At 46.4% G+C, this 26049-nt stretch overlaps 1 protein-coding gene and 1 long non-coding RNA gene across 2 annotated transcripts; one reads left to right on the top strand and one right to left on the bottom strand.

Moving 5' to 3' along the window:
* Positions 1–1807: 1807 nt before the first annotated feature.
* LOC144508607 (uncharacterized) lies at positions 1808–15002 on the bottom strand. Its single transcript, XR_013500307.1, has 3 exons — positions 14623–15002; positions 5245–5489; positions 1808–3215 (listed from the first exon to the last, which is right to left on the bottom strand). It is a non-coding gene; the product is annotated as an uncharacterized LOC144508607 (long non-coding RNA).
* Positions 13732–24414, top strand: mafba (MAF bZIP transcription factor Ba). Its single transcript, XM_078236784.1, has 2 exons — positions 13732–13835; positions 21325–24414. The coding sequence occupies exon 2, from the start codon at positions 21700–21702 to the stop codon at positions 22708–22710; it is 1011 nt and encodes a 336-aa protein (XP_078092910.1). The 5' UTR covers positions 13732–13835; positions 21325–21699; the 3' UTR covers positions 22711–24414.
* The last annotated feature ends 1635 nt before the right edge of the window (positions 24415–26049 follow it).

The following is a 26049-nucleotide window of genomic DNA, read 5'->3' as shown; positions in this document are numbered from 1 at the left end:
GAAATTCCGGGGTGACACGGTGGCACAATGGTTAGCACTGCTGCCTCACAGTGCTAGGGTACCGGGTTCGATTCCCGGCTTAGGTCACTGTCTATGCAGAGTTTGCATGTTCTCCCCACGGCTGCGTGGGTTTCCTCTGGGTGCTCCGGTTTCCTCCCACAGTCCAAATATGTGCGGGTTCGATGCATTAGCCATGCTAAATTGTCCCTTAGTGTCCCAGGATGCGCAGGTTAGAGAGAGATTAGCAGGGTAAATATGTTGGATTATGGGGATAGGGCCTGGGTGGGATTGTTGTCAGTGCAGACTCGATGGGCTGAATGGCCTCCTTCTGCAATGTAGGGTTTCTATGATTTCGATGAATCAAAGTTCTGCCCCAGAAGGAATTGAGACCACGGAATGACCCGAAATGATTAATTGCAGTTAACACTAAATTAACAGGTCCTGTCTGTTCTGAAACAGTCATGATGTGGAGATGCCGGCGTTGGACACAGTAAGAAGTCTAACAACACCAGGTTAAAGTCCAACAGGTTTGTTTGGTAGCAAAAGCCACTAGCTTTCGGAACAGGCTGTTCCCACCCACTTGACGAAGGAACAGCCTGTTCCGAAAGCGAGTGGCTTTTGCTACCAAATAAACCTGTTGGACTTTAACCTGGTGTTGTTAGACTTCTTATTCTGAAACAGCGCAGGAGCTGATCACACCTGTCAGGATTCAACCTGAGAATTCAGCTGTAGACAAAGAGATCACTGGGCTCAGTTCTGAACATGATTGGGTTAAACTGATCTGGAAAGCTAGGGGACAGACAAAGGCAAATATGGAAGCTGTTGATATTACTCAAAAATAAGTAAATAAAGCCCCATCTGACTGGAATCAGGAAAAACTGAGAGATTTAAAAATGTTCAAAGAGCAAAGCAGACAAGAATATCAAACATTTCTTGCTGTAACACAAAAAGCATCTTACTGACATTGGTGCATCAGAAGAAACAAGACTTTGATGAAAGAAGTGATGAGTTACTGGTACAGGAAGAGGTCACTGCTAACTTGTTATCTCAAAATGAATATTCAAAGTGTTTTCAGTCTGGGAAGAGAACAGGATACACTGCCAGGTAACAAAGCAAGAAGTTTAACAACACCAGGTTAAAATCCAACAGGTTTATTTGGTAGCAAATGCCACTAGCTTTCGGAGCGCTGCCCCTTCGTCAGGTGGAGTGGAGATCTGCTCGCAAACAGGGCATACAGAGACACCAAATCAATTTACAGAATAATGATTGGAATGCAGTCTTTACAGATAATCAAGTCTTAAAGGTACAAACAATGTGAGTGGAGAGAGCATTAAGCACAGGTTAAAAAGATGTGTAATGTCTCCAGGCAGGACAGCCAGTGAGATTCTGCAAGTCCAGGCAAGCTGTGGGGGTTACAGATGGTGTGACATGAACCCAAGATCCCGGTTTAGGCCGTCCTCATGTGTGCGGAACTTGGCTATCAGTCTCTGCTCAGCGACTCGGCGCTGTCGTGTGTTGTGAAGGCCGCCTTGGAGAACGCTTACGCGAAGATCAGAGGCCGAATGCCCGTGACCGCTGAAGTGCTCCCCAACAGGAAGAGAACAGTCTTGCCTGGTGATTGTCGAGCGGTGTTCCGAGGTTCAGAGGTAACAAAGCAACAGGTAGAATGGCTGTTGGCTTGTTGGCCGAAGGGTATGATTCTCGCTTAGGGGATTCCCTTAGAATGCAAGAGATCCCGGGTTCAAATCCCATACGAGCCCAAAACATTTAGGGCAGCACAGTGGTTAACACTGCTGCCTCACGATGCCAAGGTCCCGGGTTCAATTCTTGGCTTCAGTCACTATGTATGTGGAGTTTTCACGTCCTCCCTGTGTCTGCGTGGGTTTCCTCCCACACGCTTTTGCTATCAAATAAACCTGTTGGACTTTAACCTTTAAAGATGTGCAGATTAGATGAATTGGCCATGCTACTTTCTCCCTTGGTGTACCTGAACAGGTGCCGGAGTGTGACAACTAGGTGATTTTCACAGTAACTTCATTGCAGTGTTAATGTAAGCCTACTTGTGACACTAATAAATAAACTTTACTTTTAACTGCCGCATTCTTTGTAGAGTTTAATAGCAGAAGTGTTGCAGAAAGAGTATCCAGTGAAATTCAAAAGTTAAAATCAGTACAAACTGTTTTAAAGATCAGGAAAAAGAGAAGAGAGAAATACACCAGATTAAACATAATTAGGACAGACTTGTCGAGGCAGAAGGCAATAAGAAACTGTCACAAAAAAACAGAAAAATACAACAAATACTCAGCAGCCCAGACAGCATCCGTGGAGATGGGCGGCACGGTGTCACAGTGGTCAGCACTTGCTGCCTCACAGCAGCAGGGACCCACGCAGACACGAGCAGAAAGTGCAAACTCCACACAGACAGTGAGCCAAGGCCGGATTTGAACCTGGGGTCCCTGGCACTGGGAGGCAGCAGTGCTAACCTTTGTGCCGCCATGCCACCCTGGTTGCAGCAAGTCCCTCTGTTGGAGATTCAGTGGCCCAGCGGCCCAGCCAAAAGACTTTCAGCAGGACCAGAAAATCCCAGCGACGAGTGAGGTGGGAAAATCACACCCATCAGCCCAAATTCTCTCGTCTCACCCCCCCACAGGAATCGTAACAGGCGAGACTGAAAATGCGGCGGACCATTTAAAAGTCGGTTGAGATCGGCTGGAAAGTTCGGGTCCTGGGGCGCGTGCGGCCAGAAAATCCCACCCATTATTTCACATAAGGATGTAGATTTTGATGTAAACATGTATTAACATACAGTGAAAAGTATTGTTACTTGCGCGCTATGCCGACAAAACATACCGTTCATAGAGAAGGAAACGAGAGAGTGCAGAATGTAGTGTTACAGTCATAGCTAGGGTGTCAAGAAAGATAATCTTAATGCGAGGTAAGTCCATTCAAAAGTCTGACAGCAGCAGGGAAGAAGCTGTTCTTGATTTGGTTGGTACGTGACCTCAGACTTTTGTATCTTTTTCCCGAAGGAAGAAGGTGGAAGAGAGAATGTCCGGCGTGCGTGGGGTCCTTAATTATGCTGGCTGCTTTGCCGAGGCAGCGGGAAGTGTAGACAGAGTCAATGGATGGGAGGCTGGTTTGCGTGATGGATTGGGCTACATTCACGACCTTTTGTAGTTCCTTGTGCTCTTGGGCAGAGCAGAAGCCGTGCCAAGCTGTGATACAACCAGAAAGAATGCTTTCTATGGAGGAAGTGAAGTCATTGAAATGAAGCATCATGTTCATGAGTCCAAACTGCTATGAGTGCAAAGTCAATCATATCCCACATTTCAGAGAATTGAGGCAACTGGTACAATGAAAACTGTCCTTCCTTCCACGCTGATGCAACACAGTTTCATATTGATGAAGACTCTGAAGAAGACTCATATTGGAGTCAAAATGTTAACTCTATTTTCAACTCTGCTGAACTGTATGGGCCTCCCATGATGTTCCCAATATTACAGTGTGTGCCAATCACATATCCTCATAGCAGAGCAGCTGAAATCACTATTATTCTGAAAGATTAGCTTGAAAACTACCAACAGGTCTAAATATATTACACTTTCCAAATGTATTTGCGCTTGAGAAAATAGCTACGCTTGTTTCTTTCCAACTCAATTAAACAAATACAGATTTTAACAATCACTTAATACATCCCTAATATGCTCCATTTCTTAATCCCACTTTCATTATTTCCACTTCTTAATTTCCTAGTGATCACCTTTCCAGAGTGTTTTCAGCATAATGTAAGATTAGAATTGTTGCAAGTGTTTGTTCAGTGAGTCGCACTAATAGTTTCAGAGGCTTATAAGGTTGAGCAGTCGAATTTATTTGTCATGTATAATTATTTACATATGTACAGAGTAAAGCTCAAACTCAAAGCTAACCTTGACTCTGACTCAAGTTTCTCCATACAATTCTGGCTGGGTTTTATACCACCCCTCCCAATACCACCACCACCGGCAGGGACTTTCCCATGGTGGATGCAGTGAGACATTTCCTTTGGTGTGATTGTCCAGTCCCACTGAAGTCTACAGCCTATTAGTGGCTTGCCCACTTCACTGCCGGGGAACCCACAGTGGTGAGTCGATCTTAACAGGACCTAAAGATCCCACCGGTGGGAGGGGCTGGAGGTGCCGCCCACTATCTCCTAAGGTTCAGAGGCATGTAAGATTGAACAGTCGTGTTTATTGGTAACACATAACTATAAAGTTTATTTATTAGTGTCACAAGTAGGCTTACATAACACTGCAATGAAGTTACTGTGAAAATCCCCTAATCGCAACACTCTGGCACCTGTTCGGGTACACTGAGGGAGAATTTAGCATGGTCAATGCATCTAACCAGCACATCTTTTGGACTGGAGCACCCGGAGGAAACCTACGCAGAAAAACGTGTAAACTCCGTACAGTGACCCAAGCTGGGAATTGAACTCGGATCCCTGGTGTTGTGAGGCAGCAGTGCTAACCACTGTGCTACTGTGCCGCCCATGTACGTGTATATGCACACGTGTACAAAGTATAGCCCGGACTATGAACTAACCTCATGCGGACTTCTCCTTTATTCACTCCATACCACTCTGTTTCTTGTCTACGGCCATGTGTCTCTTTCTCTACATCATGCCATGGGTGGTGCTGTTCTCCAGTCCCACATTAACCCTTGCTATGCCAAACTCTCTCATACGACAAGAGTGATAGCTCTTCCCTTTAAAAATAACAACTCCTGTTTAAAGCAGCTACCTGGGACACCTGAATATCATCCAAGCCAGCGGTGCCCTTGGGGAAGGGAACAGCCTGGCAAAGGTGGGCATCTATACAATTGTTTCGAGCCCAAGAAGCTGGTGACCCAGGTTAAACTTAGCTCCTCGAGGCTCTACAATTGTATTCATTGTGAAACTGCTCAGGAATTAAGAAGCTGATGGGTCCACTGTGTAGTCCGCCATTTTCTACTGATATTTCCTTTTACCTGAGCATCATGTCGACGAAATTAAAATCGATGGCTTGAGGATCGAGATCCCGTTCCACTAAGTACAGATTCCAGTGCAACACTTAAAATATTTTACTTTAAATGCCTATTTTGTACATGCTTATGAATAGATTGTAAATCATATCTGTAACGTGTCTACTTCTCTTTCTGCTCCACTGAACTTTATGCGCCGCTACATGAATGCCTTGTAACAAAGGACAGTGCCTGCACAATACTCACTGTGAATTTGCAAGATGAATGAAGTGCTGTGTTTTTTAATTCATTTTGTGGGAGGTGGGCATCCAGGCTAGACCGGTATTTATCGCCCATCCCTGGTTGCTCTTGAGAAGGTGGTGGTGAGCAGCCTTCTTCAACCCCTGCAGAGCCTGTGGTGTAGGTACACCCGCAGTGCTGTTAGGAAGGGAGTTCCAGGATTTTGCAGTGTCGACAGGTGTTAGACTCATTATGCATCATGCTTTTCATGGCTTAGGATAGAACAAAGTGTAATAAAGTCAATGAAATATATTCAAAAGCCATAGTCACTGTTGTAACATAGGAAAGGTGGGAGCCAGTTTGGCACAGAGCAAGGCCTCATGAATAGCAATTTGATAATGCCCAGATAACCTGTTATGAAGTAATATTGGTTGGTGTTGTATATTGGCAGGACAAGCGTGCTCTTCTTCATGTTAAATTGATTCAATAAGAAGTTTAACAACACCAGGTTAAAGTCCAACAGGTTTATTTGGTAGCAAAAGCCACATACAAGCTTTCGGAGACTTAAGCCCCTTCTTCAGGTGAGTGGGAACTACCAAATAAACCTGTTGGACTTTAACCTGGTGTTGTTAAACTTCTTACTGTGTTTACCCCAGTCCAACACTGGCATCTCCACATCACAAATTGTTTCAAGCCAGATGGTGAAGCATGAAATAATGCACAGATCTTTTCCTTGGTGGTAGGTTTATCCACGGGATGCAGCATGACAGATCTCTGCCTCTCTTAACGACAGCCAACCCATGTTCCAACAGTCCCTTTTTATACTCTTAAAAGAAACAGATCAATAAATCAAACAAAAATGACATGGGGTAACAGCCCCTGATGGGGCAATGTAACCAAAACAAAACATCAAAAGGAAACTTGACTATTTAAATTGAAATGTCATTCCCCGGTGGTGATGATATACTGCAGACCCCACAAAGCTCACCAGTCGCGGAAGTCCTGAAGCATAGCAGTGGACAGTCCCTTGCTTTAAGACAATTTTTCAATCGATACCCATCACCTGCTTATCTTTGAACTTAATGTTATAATTGACTTAACAGTCGCGTAATGGCCATAACATGAACACTTCAAACAAGTGCTTTTACATCTACCAAGGAGGGAAAGTGTTTAAAGTTTATTTATTAGTGTCACAAGTAGGCTTACATTAACAATGCAATGAAGTTACTGTGAAAATCCCCGAGTCGCCACACTCTGGTGCCTGTTCGGGTACGCTGAGGGAGAATTTAGCATGGCCAATGCACCTAACCAGCATATCAAAAAAGAACAAAGAACAAAGAAAATTACAGTACAGGAACAGGCCCTTCAGCCCTCCAAGCCTGCACCGACCATGCTGCCCGACTGAACTAAAGCCCCCTACCCATCCGGGGACCATCTTTTGGGCTGTGGGAGGAAATCAGAGCACCTGGAAGAAACCCACGTAGACAATGTACAGACTCCACACAGTGTCCCATGCCAAGAATCGAACCCAGGTCACTGGCGCAGTGAAGCAGCAGTGCTAACCACTGTGCCACCGTGCCACCCCATTTAATGATTCATCTGAAAGCCAGCACCTTCCAAAGTGCAGCAACACTGCACTGGAACACCATTCCAACCTTTGTGCTCAAATCTTGAGAGTAGGATTTGAACCCATGACTTTCTGAGAGCAGAGTGTTACACACCAAGTCAGGACTGACATATAAAATGCCATATTGTACTTGCAGTATGGGGAGCTGGCTAGGTCAGTTAGCTACATGGCTACATGATTCAGAGTAATGCAAACAGTATACTTTCAATTCTTCTTCTGACTGAGGTAGACTTGGACACAAACAGAAAATGCTGGAAAATCTCAGCAGGTCTAACGGCACCTGTGGAGAGAGAATAAAGCCAATGTTTCGAGTCAGGATGATCCTTTGTCAGAGCTAATCGCAGCAGCCACAGTATTTTGCTGTTGTCTTATTATAGAGGTAGACCCGGAACCTGTCTCCTCACTCTGTCCCTGAGAGTGGAAGGCAATAGCAAACCACCAGTATCAAAAGCTGCCAATTTACCCACTTTGGTAGCAATAATAGGAAGACAGATTATTACTTGGATGTGTGTAAATTGAGAGAATTGGATACTCAGCGAGACCTTGTTGTCCTCACGCATCAATCGCTGAAAGTAGGCGCGCAGGGACAGCAGGCAGTAAAGAAGGCAAATGGTATGTTGGCCTTCATAGCGAGAGGATCTGAGTATAGGGATAGGGATGTTTTGCTGCAATTGTATAGGGCGTTGGTGAGGCCACACCTGGAGTATTGCATGCAGTTTTGGTGTCCTATCTGAGAAAGGATGTCCTTTCTATAGAGGGAGTACAGCGAAGGTTTACCAGGCTGATTCCTAGGATGGCAGGTCTGTTATATGATTGGTTAGGATTATATTCACTAGAGTTTAGAAGAGTGAGAGGGGATCTCATAGAAACTTGTAAAATTCTAACAGGGTTAGACTGGGTAGATTCAGAATGAATGTTCCCAATGGTGGGGGAGTCCAAAACTAAGGGGTAATAGTTTGAGGATAAGGAGGAAACCTTTTTGGACTGAGGTGAGGAGACATTTCTTCACCCAGAGGTTGATGAATGTGTGGAATTCATTACCACAGAAAGTAATTGAGGCCAAAACATTGTGAGATTTCAAGAAGAAATTAGGTATAGCCCTTGGGGCTAATGGGATCAAGGGATATGGGGGGAAGGGGGGATTAGGATATGGAATTCGATGATCAGCCATGATCAAAATGAATCTTGGAGTCAGCTCGAAGGGCCGAATGGCCTACTCCTGATTCTAATTTCTATGGTTCTAAAACAGCTCAAAAAGAAGCATCAGCAGATTGAACTAAGGACCTTTGGTTTTTGACATGACTTCTATATACAGGGCAATGACAAGGATCACTGAATGGATCCACCTTGATGTGGTATAGAGGTTTCCACATTCTTATGATCCCTTGAGCAATGCCATTGTGCCCTCCCAGCTCCTGGGGTGGACAACCGTACTGGCAAAGTCAGGGCTAAATGCCAGACAAAGTGCTGTTCAAAAAGTCCTCAATGGCAGAACAGGCGAAAGGAGATTGTGTCTCACTTGCTGTGAAGGCAGATGAAGACTGCAGTTGCAAAGTGATCGCAATCATCACGATTCAACACATCACTGCAATCTAACTACCAACCCATCAAGATTGTGTGGACAATGAAGCTCCCCAATATCCCACACTAAACAAAGCCACACGCTGGCATCTACCCAGTGTCTATTTGCAAAGCCCTGTGGTGATGGTGGCACAGTGGTTAGCACTGCTGCCTCACAGCGCCAGGGACCCAGGTTCAATTCCGGCCTTGGGTCACTGTCTGTGTGGAGTTTGTACGTTCTCCCCGCGTCTGCGCGGGTTTCCTCCGGGCGCTCCGGTTTCCCCCCACAGTCCAAAGATGTGCGGGTTAGGTTATTTGACCGTGCTAAATTGACCCGAGTGTCAGGGGATTAGCAGGGTAAATATGTGGGGTTACGGGAATAGGGCCAGGCTCGATGGGCCGAGTGACCTCTTTCTGCACTGTAGGGATTCTTTGGAGAATTGGTGATGGGAACAGAACAAAGAACAATACAGCACAGGAACAGACCCTTTGGCCCTCCAAGCCTGCGCCGCTCATGTGCCCAACTAGACCATTCGTTTGTATCCCTCTATTCCCAGTCTGTTCATGCGGCTATCTAGATAAGTCTTAAACGATCCCAGCGTGTCCGCCTCAATCACCTTGCTTGGGAGTGCATTCCAGGCCCCCACCACCCTCTGTGTAAAATACGTCCCCCTGACATCTGTGTTGAACCTTGCCCCCCCTCACCTTGAACCTGTGACCCCTTGTGTTCGTCACCTCCGACCTAGGAAAAAGCTTCCCACTGTTCACCCTATCTATGCCCTTCATAATTTTATACACCTCTATTAGGTCACCCCTCATCCTCCATCTTTCCAGGGAGAACATCCCCAGTTTACCCAATCTCTCCTCATAGCTGAGACGCTCCATACCAGGCAACATCCTGGTAAACCTTTTCTGCACTCTCTCCAAAGCCTCCACGTCCTTCTCGTCGTGTGGTGACCAGAACTGGATGCAGTATTCCAAATGTGGCCTAACCAACGTTCTATACAGCCGCAACATCATATGCCAACTTTTATATTCTATGCCCTGTCCAATAAAGGCAAGCACGCCAAATGCCTTCTTCACCACCCTCTCCACCTGTGCTGCCACCTTTAAGGATCTGTGGACTTGTACACCCAGGTTCCTCTGTGTGTATATACTCCTGATGGTTCTGCCATTTATTGTATAGCTCCCCCTTACATTAGATCTATCGAAATGCATCACTTCGCATTTATCTGGATTAAATTCCATCTGCCATTTCTCCGCCCAATGTTCCAGCCTATCTATATCCTGCTGTATTCTCTGACAATGTTCATCACTATCCGCAACTCCAGCAATCTTTGTGTCGTCCGCAAACTTACTGATCACACCAGCTACATCTTCCTCCAAATCATTTATATATATCACACACAGCAGAGGTCCCACAACAGGGCTGTGAACCTGGGAGTTCCCAGTCAGGAATTAGCACGCAGGTGACAGATACATGAAGAGCGTGGACACCTGTCTTGGGACTGATGTGTCTTTGAGCAGGAACGGAAGGAAGGAAGGAAGGAAGGAAGGGGGAGGGAGGGAAGGAGGAAGAAGGAAGGAGGAAGGAGAGAAGAAAGGAGGGAGGGAAAGAGGGAGGGAGGGCGGGAAGAAGGAAGGAAGCAAAGGAGGGAGGGAGGGATGCAGGAAGTAAGGGAGAGGGAGGGAGGGAGGAGGGATGGAAGGAGGGAGGGAGGGAAGAGGAAAGAAAGGAGGATGGAAGGGAGGAAGGGAAGAGGAAAGGAAGGAGGAAGTAAAGAAGGAAGGAAGGGATGGAGGCAGGGAGTGTTGAGGCAGGAAGGAAGGAGCTTTCTGAGACTCTGGATTTGACAATGGCTAAACATTGAGTGGAAGCAGTGTTGTATGTAGATGTGAAGACCCTGCAGGGGGGTGGCACGGTGGCACAGTGGTTAGCACCGCTGCCTCACAACGCCAGGGACCCGGGTTCAATTCCCAGCTTGGGTCTCTGTCTGTGTGGAGTTTGCACATTCTCCCCGTATCTGCGTGGGTTTCCTCTGGGTGCTTCGGTTTCCTCCCATAGTCAAAGATGTGTGGGTTAGGTGGATTGGCCATGATAAATTGCCCCTCAGTGTCAGGGGGACTAGCTAGGGTAAATATGTGGGGTTTGGTGGGGCAGACTCGATGGGCCGAACGGTCTCTTTCTGCATTGTAGGGATTCTATCCTATGATTTGTGATTGAGTTGCCACCTGGTGAGGTGAGTGAAGAGTGGATATTCTGCTGATGCCGCCCCTGTTCTGAATGCGATCTCACTTGGCCTGTTAGTGTAAAAGGGAATGTGTTGTCAAAAGATAAGAACGCGGGGGGTGGGGGGGGGGGGGGGGTGGAGGTCTGGATATTGACACGATGGAGGCAAAATGCATTTATCTAAAAAGGGAGTCGCGGTGGTCACAGATAAAAGTTCCAGCTGACATCAGAAAGGATGATTTAGTGGCGCTGTATTGTTGCTGATTAGGAAGTATGACAAGAAAGCTCCACTTTCCGCCTTCTTACATTGAAGTTTAATGACAAGTTGAGTGCGTGATCAGGTATCCTGGCAGAGCAGCCACACGGTGGCTGTGTGTCAGTGTGTGGTCCGCTGGTGGTTTTCACCCATGCCAAATGTCTGTGATTTTTCAGTGATTCACACCGTCCCTTGATTTCATCCGCTTGAATTAGCAATTGCAGCGATTGGGGGTTCACCTTTTGCCTAATTACCCACAGCGTGCGTTCAAACACTGCAAGCGACTCCTGCAACCTCCTCTTCAATGCCCCTGCTTTCCTGCATCGGGTGACCTGTTGGTGGGATTTCACTCTGGGAGATTGCTGTCTGCGTTATTCGATGGGATTAATTTCGGAATGTAAAGGAGTGAGGCTGAAATCGCGGGGAGTTTGAGAATGGGGTCTGCAAGGCAGCGCTCCAGTGAGAGAAGTAAAACCCACCCCACTCAGGAAAATCGCCTGTTTTAGTTTTAAAACCGGCGTAAATTAACGACCGACTAATAGAAAGAGCGCAATTCGCGGACACTCTCACCAGCGCGACTTGGAGAAGATGCAATTTCGTTAACTAGAGAAACAGGAGTCCTCCTGAAATGAGAAATTTGACCCATTTCTAATAACCCCACTGTTATTTTTATGTCCGGTGTGGATGCTGCTTGTTGCCAATGCGCTGGGGGTGGGGGGTTGGGGGGGGGGGATGGTGAGTTGGATGTTTGATTCTGTCCCCCCTGTTGGGATGAATGGCCTTTAGCTGTTTGTCCATTCCCACGCGTGTGTTTCAATCGGATTTCCATTGGAGACAAGTTTGCAATTCCCAGGAAAATCTCCCCCCCCCCCCCTCTCTCTTTTTCCCATGCCCCCAAACCCCCAACCCTTGCACACCCGGCTCCCTAAGCCGGCGTTAGGGGAGAGAGAGAGAGACTGTGCCTTGGGACTGAGAGACAAGAGATTCCTATCTAACTGCTGTTAGATAGATTCCTATCAAACACAAACCCTCTTACACTAACAGGCCAACATCATACCTGCCGTGACAGAGCACAAAAAGCCCCTCGCACATTTGGCACTGACTGCCCGATGCACCAAATTTGCCCCACCCTCGTTGGTGAGTGAACTGACTCAAGGCGGCCCCCTTTAGCCGGTGTGCTAAAATGCACCTTACAACCAGAGTCAATTTTTGACATCTGTGTTGTTTTTGTGGCGGAAATTTGAAACCCTGGGCACATGTCAGGACAGAGAGAGAGAGAGAGGGGTTGGGGCTGCAAAAGTGGGTGCCGAGCCCCCAGTCTCTTTTAACACCACGAAACAGAAACTGGAGGAAGCAATCAGCCCGATTGCATTGGGCAGAAATGACGGTTCTGATTTAGTCATCATTTAGAGAGTGAGATTCAGAGCGGGAATAAACAATATCAGACATTTAAGTCCCAACTGCTTAGCACAGCCCGGGTACATGTGCAAAGGAGTTCCAAAAAAAATATTGTCTCCCATCTATTTTATTTTAAAATAAATTTACAATTGAATTGGCTTTATTGCAGTGAATGTTGGGCCGCATTAATTGAAAATGAAGATAATTACAGCTTTAACACAGCAGGGAGTGATGTGTGGGAAATTAACTATTAAACAGTCATCTGTACCACAGGACGCTGGATTTTAAAACCTGTTAAATTGTCGGTGGTGAAATCCACTCTTTTAGGCTATTTCTCCGACCGTGTTCCATGGGTCAGTGTTAAATTATCCCACCCTCAAAGCCTCATCTTTGCAGGAACCCGGGGTTGTGAACATCCATGTAGCGATTGCCTCTCGCTAAGCGTCGACAGTCCTACTCCTGCAAGGCAACTTGCCTGCATAAAAATGCGATGAATTATTGAACAGATCTTATCCCCGGAAAATGTTTGCAACACAATAAATCTAAATAGTGCATTTCTCGCCCCTTTGCTTACTCTTTCCCCCGCACGCTCTTTCTCCCCCCACTCCCCCCCTTTCAATTATCCATTTACCCTCTGGCTTTGTCCCCATTTCTTCTTTCATTTACCCATTCCCCCCCTCTCTCTCTCTATGTTATGCCCGTTCCCGTTTCTTGTACTAAATGCCAACATTGTGTAGTCCAGCTTGGACTGGCTTCGTGTTATATATACCTTATTACCAAACCGGTAACTAAAACTTGTCCAAAGTGTGTGTGTGTGTGTGTGTGTGTGCAAACGGGCAGGTCACAATAGCAGCGTTTTACATTGGTGTGTCTGCATTTTACTGTATTCCCCGCTCACTCCAAAGGCTCTTTAAAATAATGAAGTATTTTCCATGTGTATTTGCCATCACTCGAAGTGTGTAAGATTGTGTGTAGGTTGTGTGACAAGGAGAAACGTGTGTGTGTGTGTGAGAGAGTTTGGCAACGCGGCGTTTCCAAGGGTTAATGTGTATTCGGGATTAAGGAGAGATCCCCTGTTCTTTGTCAATGTTAATCCAAAACTCAGGCTGGGTCCAGAAGCCTGCCACTGTCTGTGACTAGTAGCTCTGCTGAAATTCGACATTTAGTGGGGTAAATAATCAGCCGATCCCCCCCCCCCCGCAAAACCCCCCTGTCCTGTTCTGTTCGAGTTGCACAAAGCAAAAGTCTCCTTTAAGGGAGAAAAGAAGTTGGTTTTCACGTGTGCCTTCTGCCCGTTCTCAGAACTCTTTGCAAACAGCCCTGACGGTGGCTGTAAATATCGGGTCGAAGGTGAAGCGGTACACTTATGACAGATGTGGGAGGGTCGGCTCCTCCTCTCCCCCCCCCCCCCCCCCACCAACACACACACACACACACACACATGTGGGAGCGAGCATATGTGTTGTGGTTGGGTATCGTGTTTTATTTTTCTTGTTTGATGTTTGTGTTCCTATCTGTCTTTCAGAGTTGGTGATGCGTTGGCCTCAGTGAGTGTGTGTGTGTGTGTGTGTGTGCATTGGGGATAAGACTGTATCATCTGCTGCTTTGGTTTTTTTTTCGTTGTTCAGTGTATGCATGCGACGAATAAGCGCGTCTGCTTTGTCCATATATCTCCGGCGTTGTCAGCTTGTGTGTGATTTTTGTGTGTACGCGTTGCTGTGTGTGTGTGTGTGTTGTGTGTTTTTTTTTAAAAACTGTGTGTGTCTATGACAGACGTGGCTGTTCACTGATCCACTTGTGGATAGAGAGTTCAGGAGGACCAAGCACAGGGTGCGGGGGTGGATGTGGGGGTGGGGGGGGGGGGTGGTGGGTAGGAGGGGGGCTCTATTCCCAAGGCTCCCTCCCAGAGCACCCCCCCCCCTTCTCTCCCCCCAAGCAGCACCAGAGCCTGGGGGTGGAAATGGGAGCCTCATAACAATCTCGATTATAACTGCAGGTGATCTCTATTTCGCTCAGAGGAGCTAGTTCATTTGTAACGGCTTGTAAGCAAATGGTACGGCTCTGTATCTGAAGGATGGGGTTCCTCGCAAAACAGCTTCGTGCGTCCTGTATTTGAATAACCCGATATTAACCTAATTCAGTATGATCTAAATCCGTCTACAGATGTGTATAAACCCTTCCCTTTTTCTGTCCTCACAGATCACGAAAGCCTTTGCCCCAATCTCTATGCTTCTGTCTAATCCCCTTAACCCTGTTCGTTTCGAAGTTCATTAGCCAGCCAAGGGGTGAAATGTTCATTCTCTCTCTCTCTTTCTCTCTACTGCTTCTACTCACCCTCTACTCTCTTTCACTCCTATAGAGAGCGCGCCCTTCTAATTCATGTCCTTTAGACACGCGTATAATCGCCCCTGTCTTTGAGCGTGATGTATGTGTGGAAACATATTTACCGGCCTATACATTCATTTAGGTATTTAAATCGTGACAACCCGATAGCAGGCAGAGGCGGTCCATTCCTGAATCCCGCGTGATGAAATCGATCTCAACTCTGTCCCTCTGCAACCTGGAATATACAGACCCGGGCACCTAAACCTCGAGAGGAAGGAATGTCCCTGGGCTTTCCGGTGTCTCCCCTGTAGAACGGGGAGGGCCTGGAGAATGTTGACCAAGCACCAGTCAAACTAATTTTCCAGAGGGAGAAATCTAACGGATTCTCCTTCAACCCTCTATGAACAAGGTACTATTGTGGGGATCTACACAGAGACATTATTTAATATCTCTTCCCCCTCTCTCTTTCTATTCGATTGCAGCTTGTATGAAAGTGGCTTGCAAAAATCGCCAATTGATTAGTTTTCTAAATTCGCCCGCCAAGAGTTTGTACCATGAGTTTTTGTTACTGGAGCAATCATTATTTTAAAGTTCAGATTCTTACATTAGTGCTAACATCACTGTTCCGTCTCAGGCAGACAGGAATTTTCTGCGGTAAAGTCTATAGTCTCCGTCCCTGTCCCTTTGTTAGGCTGGCGCCCCGTTTGCACCCAGCCCGTGTTATGAGTGAAACTCACTGGTTTTCAGTAAAAACTGCATTTACTTCTTATATTTTTTAAACACCCCATCTTAAATCGGCTGAAGTTAGCGATTATATTTTTTTTAGCTAAAACGATCGCCTAGGAAAGTAGAATAGAAATTATTTTGTTCAAAATTATGACCCACGTTTTAGAAATAAATTTAAATATTAAAACTGGCTGTGCTTCTGCCCATGATAGATAATTATTTGTTTTAGGGATTGGACATCTCGATTTAAACTTCGATTGTTCAGTGCTGAGATGCAGTGAGTAAATAATTAATTGAATTGGGTCTATTTTTTAATTGGCTCTGATTGATATTAATATACACACACTTCAACCAAAACCATTCCATCTTTTCTAACTGCGAGTCTAGCCTTTGAAACTTTTTTTTTGTCATGGTTGAGTTAGATGTTCTGGCTTTTCCCGTGTCCCTCCGGGTTAAGAGGCGATTTGTTGTGGGGCATCTTACCAGGGACTCACCGCGGAGTGAGAAAGGTTTTCCCTCTCTCCAAGAAATGTCCCGCTATTCCTTCCCGAGAAAAGCGATGGAGACGGCCGGGCTTTTCAAAGGACCAAGGCGGTGCACAAGGATGTTGCAAAACGCTGTACACATTCATCAGAGACAGTGTTATAATTACATCCTTATTTGCTTTTAAAACACACACACACACACAGAACAGGTTAAAGAGATACACGACTGTCTGTAATAAATTGGGATCTGGAAGGGAGTCCGGATCAAGGATACAGCTAGCATTGCGGGAATAAAAAACTGATTTCGATATTATATATCAGAGAACAGGGCTCTAACCAGATTAAATGTGGAGAAATCTGGCTGTAGCGGTTCCTGTAAATATTGCTGACCGGACAATCTAAATCTCGTTTGTGCAAATTGTTGCACACCGTATCTTTAAATGTGACATATAAATAGTTGGCGCAAAAAAAGTAATTGGAGGTGGTTTATAGGCAACCTGTAACTATTTGGAATGAGTTAACGCAGATAACTATGGGGCACATTTGCTGTAAGGAATCCGTTACCCAGAGGTTTAACGAGATGCTGGAGTGTTGAATACTTCTGGACATTAGGTAACGTGCTGGATGTAAACAACTGTTTCCCGTCGCCGTATCCGTCAGTGTTTAAAATGACATTCGGTAATACACCAGGTCTGAACTTAATGCCATTTTGTTTTTAACAAAGCGAAAAGGTACGGCGGTTCCCTGCCCCCTTTGGAACCGTTGTTGCCTTTGTTCCTTAAACCGGCTCCCTTGTCTGTACTGATACTGAAATATCTGCGGGGCTGTGCTGGAAACGATAACGGGTTCGTGTCGCTGACTGATACTCTGGCGTTTTCCTGCTCCCGTCCTCATCCCCTGTGTTGTGATCTGAACACACGGGGTCGCACTTTGTAGAGCTTTCCCTGAGTGAGTGAGTGTAACATCCCAGCGCCAGTCAGACTAATCCATGTAGAGTCCCAGCAAAGTATGCTGCATTTGTACCAGGGGCCAATCAGCCTTTGGATTATATATATTTTTTGAGTACTTTAATTTGCAGTAAATATTACACAAATGGTGGGGGAGGGTCTATATTTTACTGCCAGTATCCTCGGGGGGAGGAGGGGGGGGGGGAGGAATAATCTGTTAACGATGGATAAAAAAGAGTATCGATCTACAGCGTAACGATTTTCTTCCGAGCTAAATTGTAAAGTATATTTTAAGAATGGCGTAAAGTGGTTCACATTAACTTGCATGCCAACGCGAGGAGGATAACATGAATTTGATTATGAGTTTTAGATATTCATTTGGAATTATTACAGGTCCTTGTGTTTTGCCTAACCAGAAATGCGCTGGTTTCGACCTTTGATTTGAACAACTTTTGAACGCACCCTACCACCTCCCCCAGCCTCTCCCCTCCCTCCCCCCGTCTCTTACTGAGCAAACACTGCTCTTGGCTGCTGTACAGCAAGGTCGTGAGGATAGCGGCCTGGCTCATTTTTAATCTCCACGCTGTCACTGGTCCCGGCTGTCCCGGATTCAAACGTCTGTGTCAGAACTCAAACTTTGCACTAATTCCACACCCCTCCCCTCCAAAAAAAAATAAGAGAGAGGATTGTGGATGGGGTAAACTCTGAATGCCATGCCTGGTTTAATGTTAGCAAGAGGGTGTGTGTCGGGGGAGAGAGAGAGAGAATAAAAGGAAGGCGGGACTGAGAATTTTTTTTTTAAAAATAAAAGAGAAAGTGAGGTGTTGGAGAATGACAGGGCGAGGAAGAATGGGAGGAAGGAGGGTGTTAGAGAAGGCCAATAAAGAGGAGAAGCAGAGAGAGAAGAGAGAGAGAGATAACATAATATTGGAGATGGAGACAGGTAGAGATAGAGTGAAAGTCAGCGACTAAAAGATCAAACAGGGGGAACAAGATAAAATGAGGAACACACGAGACTCGAGATAGAACGATAGCAGAGTTGGAGAAAGATAGGAGCAGATAGAGAGAGATCAGCAAGACAGAGAGGTGCACATTCTGTCACAAGAATGCAGCAGAGGTGGAGAAGGGAGAGGGAGAATTGTTGAGTGAGGAATTTAATTGACTGTCGGAAGAGTTGCTTAATGTGTACCTGGGAGAGTGGTGGCGGTTAGGGAAGGGAGAAGACCCTGTAAGTGGACTGGGAGCGACTGTGGCCTTTGCAAATGAGGAGGGGGGGGGGGGGGGGCGGTAGTGGAGGCTGTGGGACTTAAACCTTTGCAAATGGGTTGCGGAGGAAACTGGGTGGAGAGAACCTGAGTGCATTGGCTGCGAGGGGGTAAATGGAGAGGTGCCTCTGTGTACCGGCTGGGGGAGGGGTGAGGGGGCTCTATACATGGGCTGGGGTGGGTGGGAGAAGCCTCTATATAGGCTGGAGTGGGAGGCTCTGGGCAGGAGGGGAGGGGAGGGGGGCTTTATATGGGCTGAGGAGGAGGCTCTGTATATGGGCTGGGGGAGGGGGCTCTGTATATGGGCTGGGGAGGGGGCTCTGTATATGGGCTGGGGAGGGGGCTCTATATCTGGGCTGGGGAGAGGGCTCTGTATATGGGCTGGGGAGGGGGCTCTGTATATGGGCTGAGAGGGGGGCTCTGTATATGGGCTGAAGGAGGGGGCTCTGTACATGGGCTGAGAGGGGGGCTCTGTATATGGGCTGAGGGAGGGGGCTCTGTATATGGGCTGGGGAGAGGGGCTCTGTATATGGGTTGAAGGAGGGGGCTCTATATATGGGCTGAGGGGGGGCTCTGTATATGGGCTGAGGGAGGGGGCTCTGTATATGGGCTGGGGAGGGGGCTCTGTATATGGGCTGGGGAGGGGGCTCTATATATGGGCTGAGGGAGGGGGCTCTGTATATGGGCTGGGGAGGGGGCTCTATATATGGGCTGAGGGGGGCTCTGTATATGGGCTGAGGGAGGGGGCTCTGTATATGGGCTGGGGAGGGGGCTCTATATATGGGCTGAGGGGGGCTCTGTATATGGGCTGAGGGAGGGGGCTCTGTATATGGGCTGGGGAGAGGGCTCTGTATATGGGTTCAGGGAGGGGGCTCTTTCTATTTGCTGGGGAGAGAGCTCTGTATATGGGTTCAGGGAGGGGGCTCTTTCTATTTGCTGGGGAGGGGGCTCTGTATATGGGCTGGGGAGAGGGCTCTGTTTATTGGCTGAGACGGGGCTCTGTATATGGGCTGGGGAAGGGGACTCTGTATATGAGCTGAGGAAAGGGGCTCTCTGTATGGCTGAGGGAGGGGGCTCTGTATATGGGCTGAGGAAGGGGCTCTCTGTATGGGATGGGGAAAACAGCTGAAGGGAGGTGATGCTCTATACGGATAGCCTTTCTCAGCACCTACTCCTGGTGTCTGCCTGGATTTCCTCTGGGTGCTCCAGTTTCCTCCCACAGTCCACAGATCCACAGATGTGCAGGTCAGGTGGAATGGCAATGCCAAATTGACCCTTTGTGACCCAAGATGTGCAGGTTAGGTGGATTAGCCATGGTAAATGCACAGGGTTATGGGGATAGGGCAGAGGGAAGAGCTTGGGTGGGATGCTCTTTTGGAGAGATTCGATGGGCTGCATGGCCTCTTTCTGCACTGGAATAGAAGCTATGGATACTATGGGGGAGGGGAACCTGTGTATATGAGCTGGGGAGAGGAAATCCTGTATATGTCTCTTGTATATGTCCTTGTATATATATGCCTTGGGCTGAGCTGGAGAGAAATGGGTTGGGAGGGACAAACATTTTTAAGTGTCTCTGTATCTCTGTAAGCGTTTCTGTATATCTCTGACTGTGTCTCTGTAAGTGTCTCTCTATGTCTGTGTCTATCTCTGTAAGTATCTGTGTCTCTGTAAGCGTTTCTCTCCATGTCTCTGTCCGTCTCTGTAAGCGTTTCTCTGTCTCTGTAAGTGTTTCCCAGTGTCTCTGAAAGTGTAACTTAATGTCTTTGTGTCTCTGTGTCTGTCAGTGTCTCTGTAAGCGTTTATCTCTGAGTTTGTATAAGTGTCTTTGTCTCTGTAAGCGTTTCCCTCTGTGTCTCTGTAAGTGACTCTGTATGTCTCTGTGGCCCTGTAACCATTTCTCTCTGTGCCTGTGTCAGTGTAATTGGCTGTGTCTCTGTAAGCGTTTCTCTAAGTGTCTCGGTATCTGTGTAAGTGTCTCTGTATGTCTCTGCGTCTCTTTAAGCGTTTCTCTAATCGTGTCTGTCTGTCTCTGTGTCTCTGTAAGTGTTTCTCTAAGTGTTTCGGTGTCTGTGTAAGTATCTCTGTCTGTCTCTGTAAGCGTTTCTCTAAGTGCCTCTGTAAGTGTCTCTGTATGTATGTGTCTCTGTAAGCGGTTCTCTCAGTGTCTCTGTAAGTGCCTCTGTAAATGTCTCTGTATCTGTAAGCGGTTCTCTTAGTGTCCCTGTGTCTCTATAAGCGGTTCTCTAAGTGTGTCTGTCAGTGTCTCTGTCTGTGCCTCTGTATCTCTGTAAGCCTTTCCCCCTCTCTGTCTGTGTGTCTGTGTCTCTGTAAGCCTTCCCCCCTCTCTCTGTGTGTCAGTGTCTCTGTCAGTGTCTCTGTATCTCTGTAAGCCTCCCCCCCCTCTCTGTGTCAGTGTCTCTGTCAGTGTCTCTGTATCTCTGTAAGTCTTTCCCTCTCTCTGTGTGTGTCAGTGTCTCTGTATCTCTGTAAGCCTTTCCCTCTCTCTCTCTCTCTGTCAGTGTCTCTGTATCTCTGTAAGCCTTTCCCTCTCTCTCTCTCTGTCAGTGTCTCTGTATCTCTGTAAGTCTTTCCCTCTCTCTCTGTCAGTGTCTCTGTATCTCTGTCAGCCTTTCCCTCTGTGTGTGTGTGTGTGTGTGTGTCAGTGTCGCTGTATCTCTGTAAGCCTTTCCCTCTCCCTCTCTCTGTGTGTCACTGTCTTTGGGCTGAGCAAGGCTGGATTGGCAGCACTGGGCAGCCCAGCTGATTGTCAGCTGATTGGTTCTAATTGTCAAACTCCACTTCCCTTGTTTCTATCCTATTATGCTAATTCCTCGGTGTGGAGGCGCTGATTGGCGGGGGGGTTGGCCTGAGCCCCGCCTCCTGGGGGGGTGACGTGTGTGTGGGGGGTATATACTGTAAAAAAAAGGAGATTTGCAATCTGTGCTAAAAGCTGGCTGATCAGCGGCAGATTGGCTGTGGGAGATTTTTATTTTAATTTATTTCCCCCCTGCCTTCCCCCCTCCCCTTTTTGCAGAGAGGCAAAGCTGAGACGAGCAGTGTAAAAGCTCCTGCCTTTTGCAAGCAGGCAGCTTTCTGTCTTTCTTGCTTCATCTGGAGGGGACACAGAGAGAACTTACACCGGGGCTCTGCAGCATTGTGCGAGGGGCAACAACCCCCGGGGGGCACTTTCTGCCTCTTTCCCCAAACCCCCTTGTGCTTTTTTTTAAAACAATTTTTTTAATTATTTTGTTCTTAATGTTCGTTTTATTTTCCCTGTCTGGCTTCAAGAGCGGCGCCGGCTGATTTCTTCATGTGAGCTCCGGGCAGTTTTGAGAGTGATCGCTGCGTTGTGACGAGGAAGGCAAGGCAAGGGAGTCTTCCCCTCCCCTCTCTCTCTGGTTCTCTCTCTCTCCTTCCATGCACTGTGCCATCCAAAGAAGTTTGACTTAACCGAGAGAAGTCTCTGCAAAAGGACCCTGGAAAGTCAAACAGAGGGGGGAAGAGAGAGAGAAGGCGAAGAAGGGGACTTTATCCACACAGAGACAAGGCAAGACCAAGAATTACAAAAACAAGGAAGAGGGACTGCAAACACCAAGAATTACAGAGGAAGAAGAGGGACTTTTAAGAAAGTGTCAGGGGACATCAGAGAAGAGACTCAAAGCAATGACTACAGAGTTGGCGATTAATGCAGAGTTGCCCACCAGCCCGCTTGCCATGGAGTATGTCAATGATTTCGACCTGATGAAATTCGACGTGAAGAAGGAACCCCTGGGAACTGACCGCTCCGGGAGGCACTGCAACCGGCTCCAGCCCACCGGCTCGGTGTCCTCCACCCCTATCAGCACCCCTTGCAGCTCGGTGCCCTCCTCCCCCAGCTTCAGCCCCACCGAGCAGAAGACCCACCTGGAAGACCTGTACTGGATGACCAGCAACTACCAACAGCTGAACCCGGAGGCGCTCAACTTCACCCCGGAGGACGCGGTGGAGGCGCTGATCGGCAGCGCCCACGCCGTGCAGCAGCTGCAGGGGGGCTTCGAGGGGTTCAGGGGCCACCATCACCACCACCACCACCATCACCAGCAGCAACAACCACAGCAGCAGCAGCAGCAGCAGCAGCAGTACCCCGGGGTGAGCGCCGAGGAGCTGGGCAACCCTGGAGGTCATCACCATCATCATCACCACCAACAACAACACCAGCACAGCTCGCCTGCCTCCTCCAGCAGCTCCTCCACCTCCTCCACCTCCTCGGCTTCCCAGCAGATCCAGAGCTCCCCCAGCCACCACCAGCATCATCACCACCACCACCACCCGAGCCTGCACGCCGAGGACCGCTTCTCGGACGAGCAGCTGGTCAGCATGTCGGTGCGGGAGCTGAACCGGCACCTCCGCGGCTTCTCCAAGGACGACGTGATTCGCCTCAAGCAGAAGCGGCGGACCCTGAAGAACCGGGGCTACGCTCAGTCGTGCAGGTACAAGCGGGTGCAGCAAAAGCACCTGCTGGAGAACGAGAAGACCCAACTCATCCAGCAGGTCGAGCAGCTCAAGCAGGAGGTGGCGAGGCTGATGCGGGAACGAGACGCGTACAAACTCAAGTGCGAGAAACTCGCCAGCACTGGCTTCAGAGAAGCTGGCTCGACCAGCGACAACCCACCGTCTCCAGATTTCTTCATGTGAGTTGCCCCCCCCCCCCCAAACCCACCACCACTCTCCCCACAAGCGCCTGCCATCTCCATCTATAAACACCCTCCCCATCCACATTGCCTGCTTTTGAGAATTGTTTAGAGAAAGAACCAGAGAGATAATTATCTGCAAACATTTACCCCCCCCCCCCCATCCCCTTCCCCATCCATGTATTTTGCCTGTTGGTTATATGTAGAGAAACAGAAAACCTGCATTTTAAAAAAAAACAACAAAAATAATTAATCCTGCATGCTGGACATGTACGGTCACTTCTATTTTGTACCGGTTTACTTTCCATTGGGGGCATGGCGTTGGTTTCTAATCTGTCTGATTTGAACACAAGTTACCGCAAGAATAGTTGAACTTTCTACAATTGTTTCGTGCAATCCTCGGTTTTTCAGCTGGCGAATATAAAACAGCTTGTATATAAATGCAACAAGAACTGTGTCCATATGCACTGAATCATTTCAGCAGGCTGTGTTTTTTTTTAAATATATAAAAAGTAAACCTTTTTTTTTGTTCCGGGAGGGAGGGAGAGGGAAAGTTGAGGGCAATTTTCCGCATTTACCAGAAACCGACATTGTAACTTTCAACGCATCTTTCTTTTCCTCGATTTTTATTTTGGTTTTTTTTTGCCGCAGTTTTTTTTTAAGAAAACGGACAGATCTCAACTTATATTAGCAACAATCTGTGTTTTTATTTTGGTGCCATTAATGTGTTAATTTTACCTGGCGCTCTGTACATGGGCGGTGATTGCTTCAGAGTTTAACAGATTTTAAGACTACGACACTTTTTTTTTTAAAAACTAGTTTTTTTTTGGATACTCCCAATTGTAAACTGTTATCACACAGTAGGAAACTGCATTTGTTTTATAAATGCGGTAAATTTCCTAAATCCCTGCCAATCGGGAGAGAGAGAAAAAGAAACGTCAAGTTTCGGTTCTGTGTGTTGTAAGTCCAATGCTTGCTATTAAACTATACAGTCACTGTAGTGAGAATGTTTTAAAGTTTAAAAAAAAACATCTGAAATTGAAACTTATTTTTTATTACTGACAGTGTACGAAGGCTTCATTAGCTAAGCTGGTCAGCTAAAGTCTTTTTTACACCAAAGTGATGCTTTAAAATGTACACTTTTTGATTCTAGATAGTATGCATTCTCTCTCTTATTTTTGCCTCTGTCATGCAAGGGGGGGGGGATGTTCAGTGTAAAATAAGAAGCACTGTTAAGATGACCAAAATGAAGACTCTCTCTTTGTAAACTGCCGAGCGGGTGCAAACAGCGTCTGATCCAACTGAGTTTTTTTTTAAAAAATGCAATCTGTTAAGTTAACACATTTTGTTAAGTTAAACTGGGACGGCGCGACTGCGTTTTGTGCGTATTTACCTTTTTAAAAATTTGTTTGCCGGGGGACGGGAAGAGGGAGTGAGAGAGAAAGAAAAAAAAAGGACTGTAGTGATTTTGAAGCAACCTCATTAAGTACTCACACAAAAAAAATTGCTCCCATAAATTCTGAAGGGATCATAAGCAGACAGCTTATGGGTTTTGACAATGCCTTTCCATTACCTGTTCCGATTTGGAATATTGTGGTGTTATCCAAAAAAAAAGAAATGGTTTCTTGTCTTTTCTCTTTTGTTCTGTGAAGACTGTTTTTTTTCTATTATATGCTTATTAAAGTCATTCAAATGGCATTTATTTTGACATATGCTTCTCCGATGTCTTTTATTCTCACCTTCACTTGCTCCCCCCTTTCTTTGATTTGCTCATTATTGAAAAATAAATTCACACAAGTGCACAACTAAACAAAAGTCAAGAGGTGCAGTCAAAGTGTGTTACATAATACACCATTTCCAATCTGTTTTATTAACTGTAACATACCCGCGTTGTCATTATTTCCACTCCTAATACCATTATCACTCTGGGTGCCTACACCCTGAACATACCTATGGCACTCCAGTTTTCTGTGACAGTACGCCAGGAATTATACTTTCAATCCCACAGCAATAACAGATTTGTTTTTTTTTAATGTGTGTGTCATGTCACTGGGAAAATCATTGCCTTTAATCTGTAACATATTAGATATATTTGCTGTTGTAAAACCAGGTACTTAAGCACAAGAGTTCAAATTTTGAAATTTTTCTTTGCGTTAAGTGGGCACCGTTGCTGGTTTGAGCATTATTTTGATTTTTTGCCAGTTATTGCATGCTAGCTTGGGAAAGCTTGAGAGGAATATTGTTTGTGAGAACTGCCAGTGCATATTAATGTCCCCTCATGCATGCATTGAATGAAACAGTGGGGCTAATTGAACAACATTAATAAGAAAATGGAAAGAAAAGCCCCTTGGTATGTTTAGCATGCTGTATTCTGTCTCAATATTGTGTGGTTGGAAAGTTTTCAGAGGCCGGAGTTCGTTTATGTAGGAGGTGTTTATACCATATCAGTAGCTGTTATGAATTTTAATTTTCATTATGAAATGGACATTTCTAATGGTGGGAACAGTGAAGACGTTACCCGGTTTGCCCTGTAGTTAGCAGAGTGCCAATAAAGCATATTGTCTTTTAACCAAGATCCCAATGCAAAAAAAGGATAGGTGGTTAATGTACAAAAATCACTGCCTTTGTTCATGTTTTCCTACTGCCATTCCGTCGCTCTGTTTGCAACAAACCGTAAACTTTGTGCATTAGGTACCATTTCAAGGTTATGGCAAAGAGACATGGACCTGTTTAATGTGTAATGCTGCAAATTGGATGAAATTGACGTTGTAGGCAGCATTTCAGCAGGATGCATTGATCGTAGCATCTGAAATCTGAGAGAGGTGGCAAATAGCTGATGCTTCAGAAAGTGAGCATTCAAACCCAGCCTTTGCAAATTTGCTCGACGTACATCCTGAATTTTTTTTCTTTTTTTTAAAAAAAAAAGAAATGGATAATTTAAACTGTGTCGGCAGGTAAGTGTGTCGGCTGTTCATGGAATAATTTCACATAAACATTTTGGGTTGTAAATCGATATACTGGAATTTATATATTCACGCGTTGAAGGCCAGCTTAATAAAAAGCACATAGATATTTAGATGGTGGTAAATATGGTGAAATTATTTTTACACCGCTTTCATAATCCATCTGGTGCAGAAACCACAGAGCTGCTTAAAGACATGAAAGTGGGCAGAATAGGAAAGGGGGGCAGAAAAGAGAAGTTGTCAATTTGCGAGATTGAACATTTTGGAATCTCTCACCAGTGGGTGTATGAATTGCTGTGTTATTTAGCAGAGTGCATCAGTTAGTCTTGTTGTGAAGTAACCGTTTCCAGCTGTTTTGGGGCTGACTGCTTGACTTGCTG

This window comes from Mustelus asterias, chromosome 20, assembly GCF_964213995.1.
Source record: "Mustelus asterias chromosome 20, sMusAst1.hap1.1, whole genome shotgun sequence".
Classification (NCBI taxonomy): domain Eukaryota; kingdom Metazoa; phylum Chordata; class Chondrichthyes; order Carcharhiniformes; family Triakidae; genus Mustelus; species Mustelus asterias.
Note: the sequence above shows the minus strand (reverse complement) of the source record. Positions and strands in the feature narration are given on the sequence as shown.

What these genes read in the sequence shown, in the direction of transcription:
- mafba (XM_078236784.1), top strand. Translation starts at nt 21,700, where the DNA reads ATGACTACAGAGTTGGCGATTAATGCAGAGTTGCCCACCAGCCCGCTT.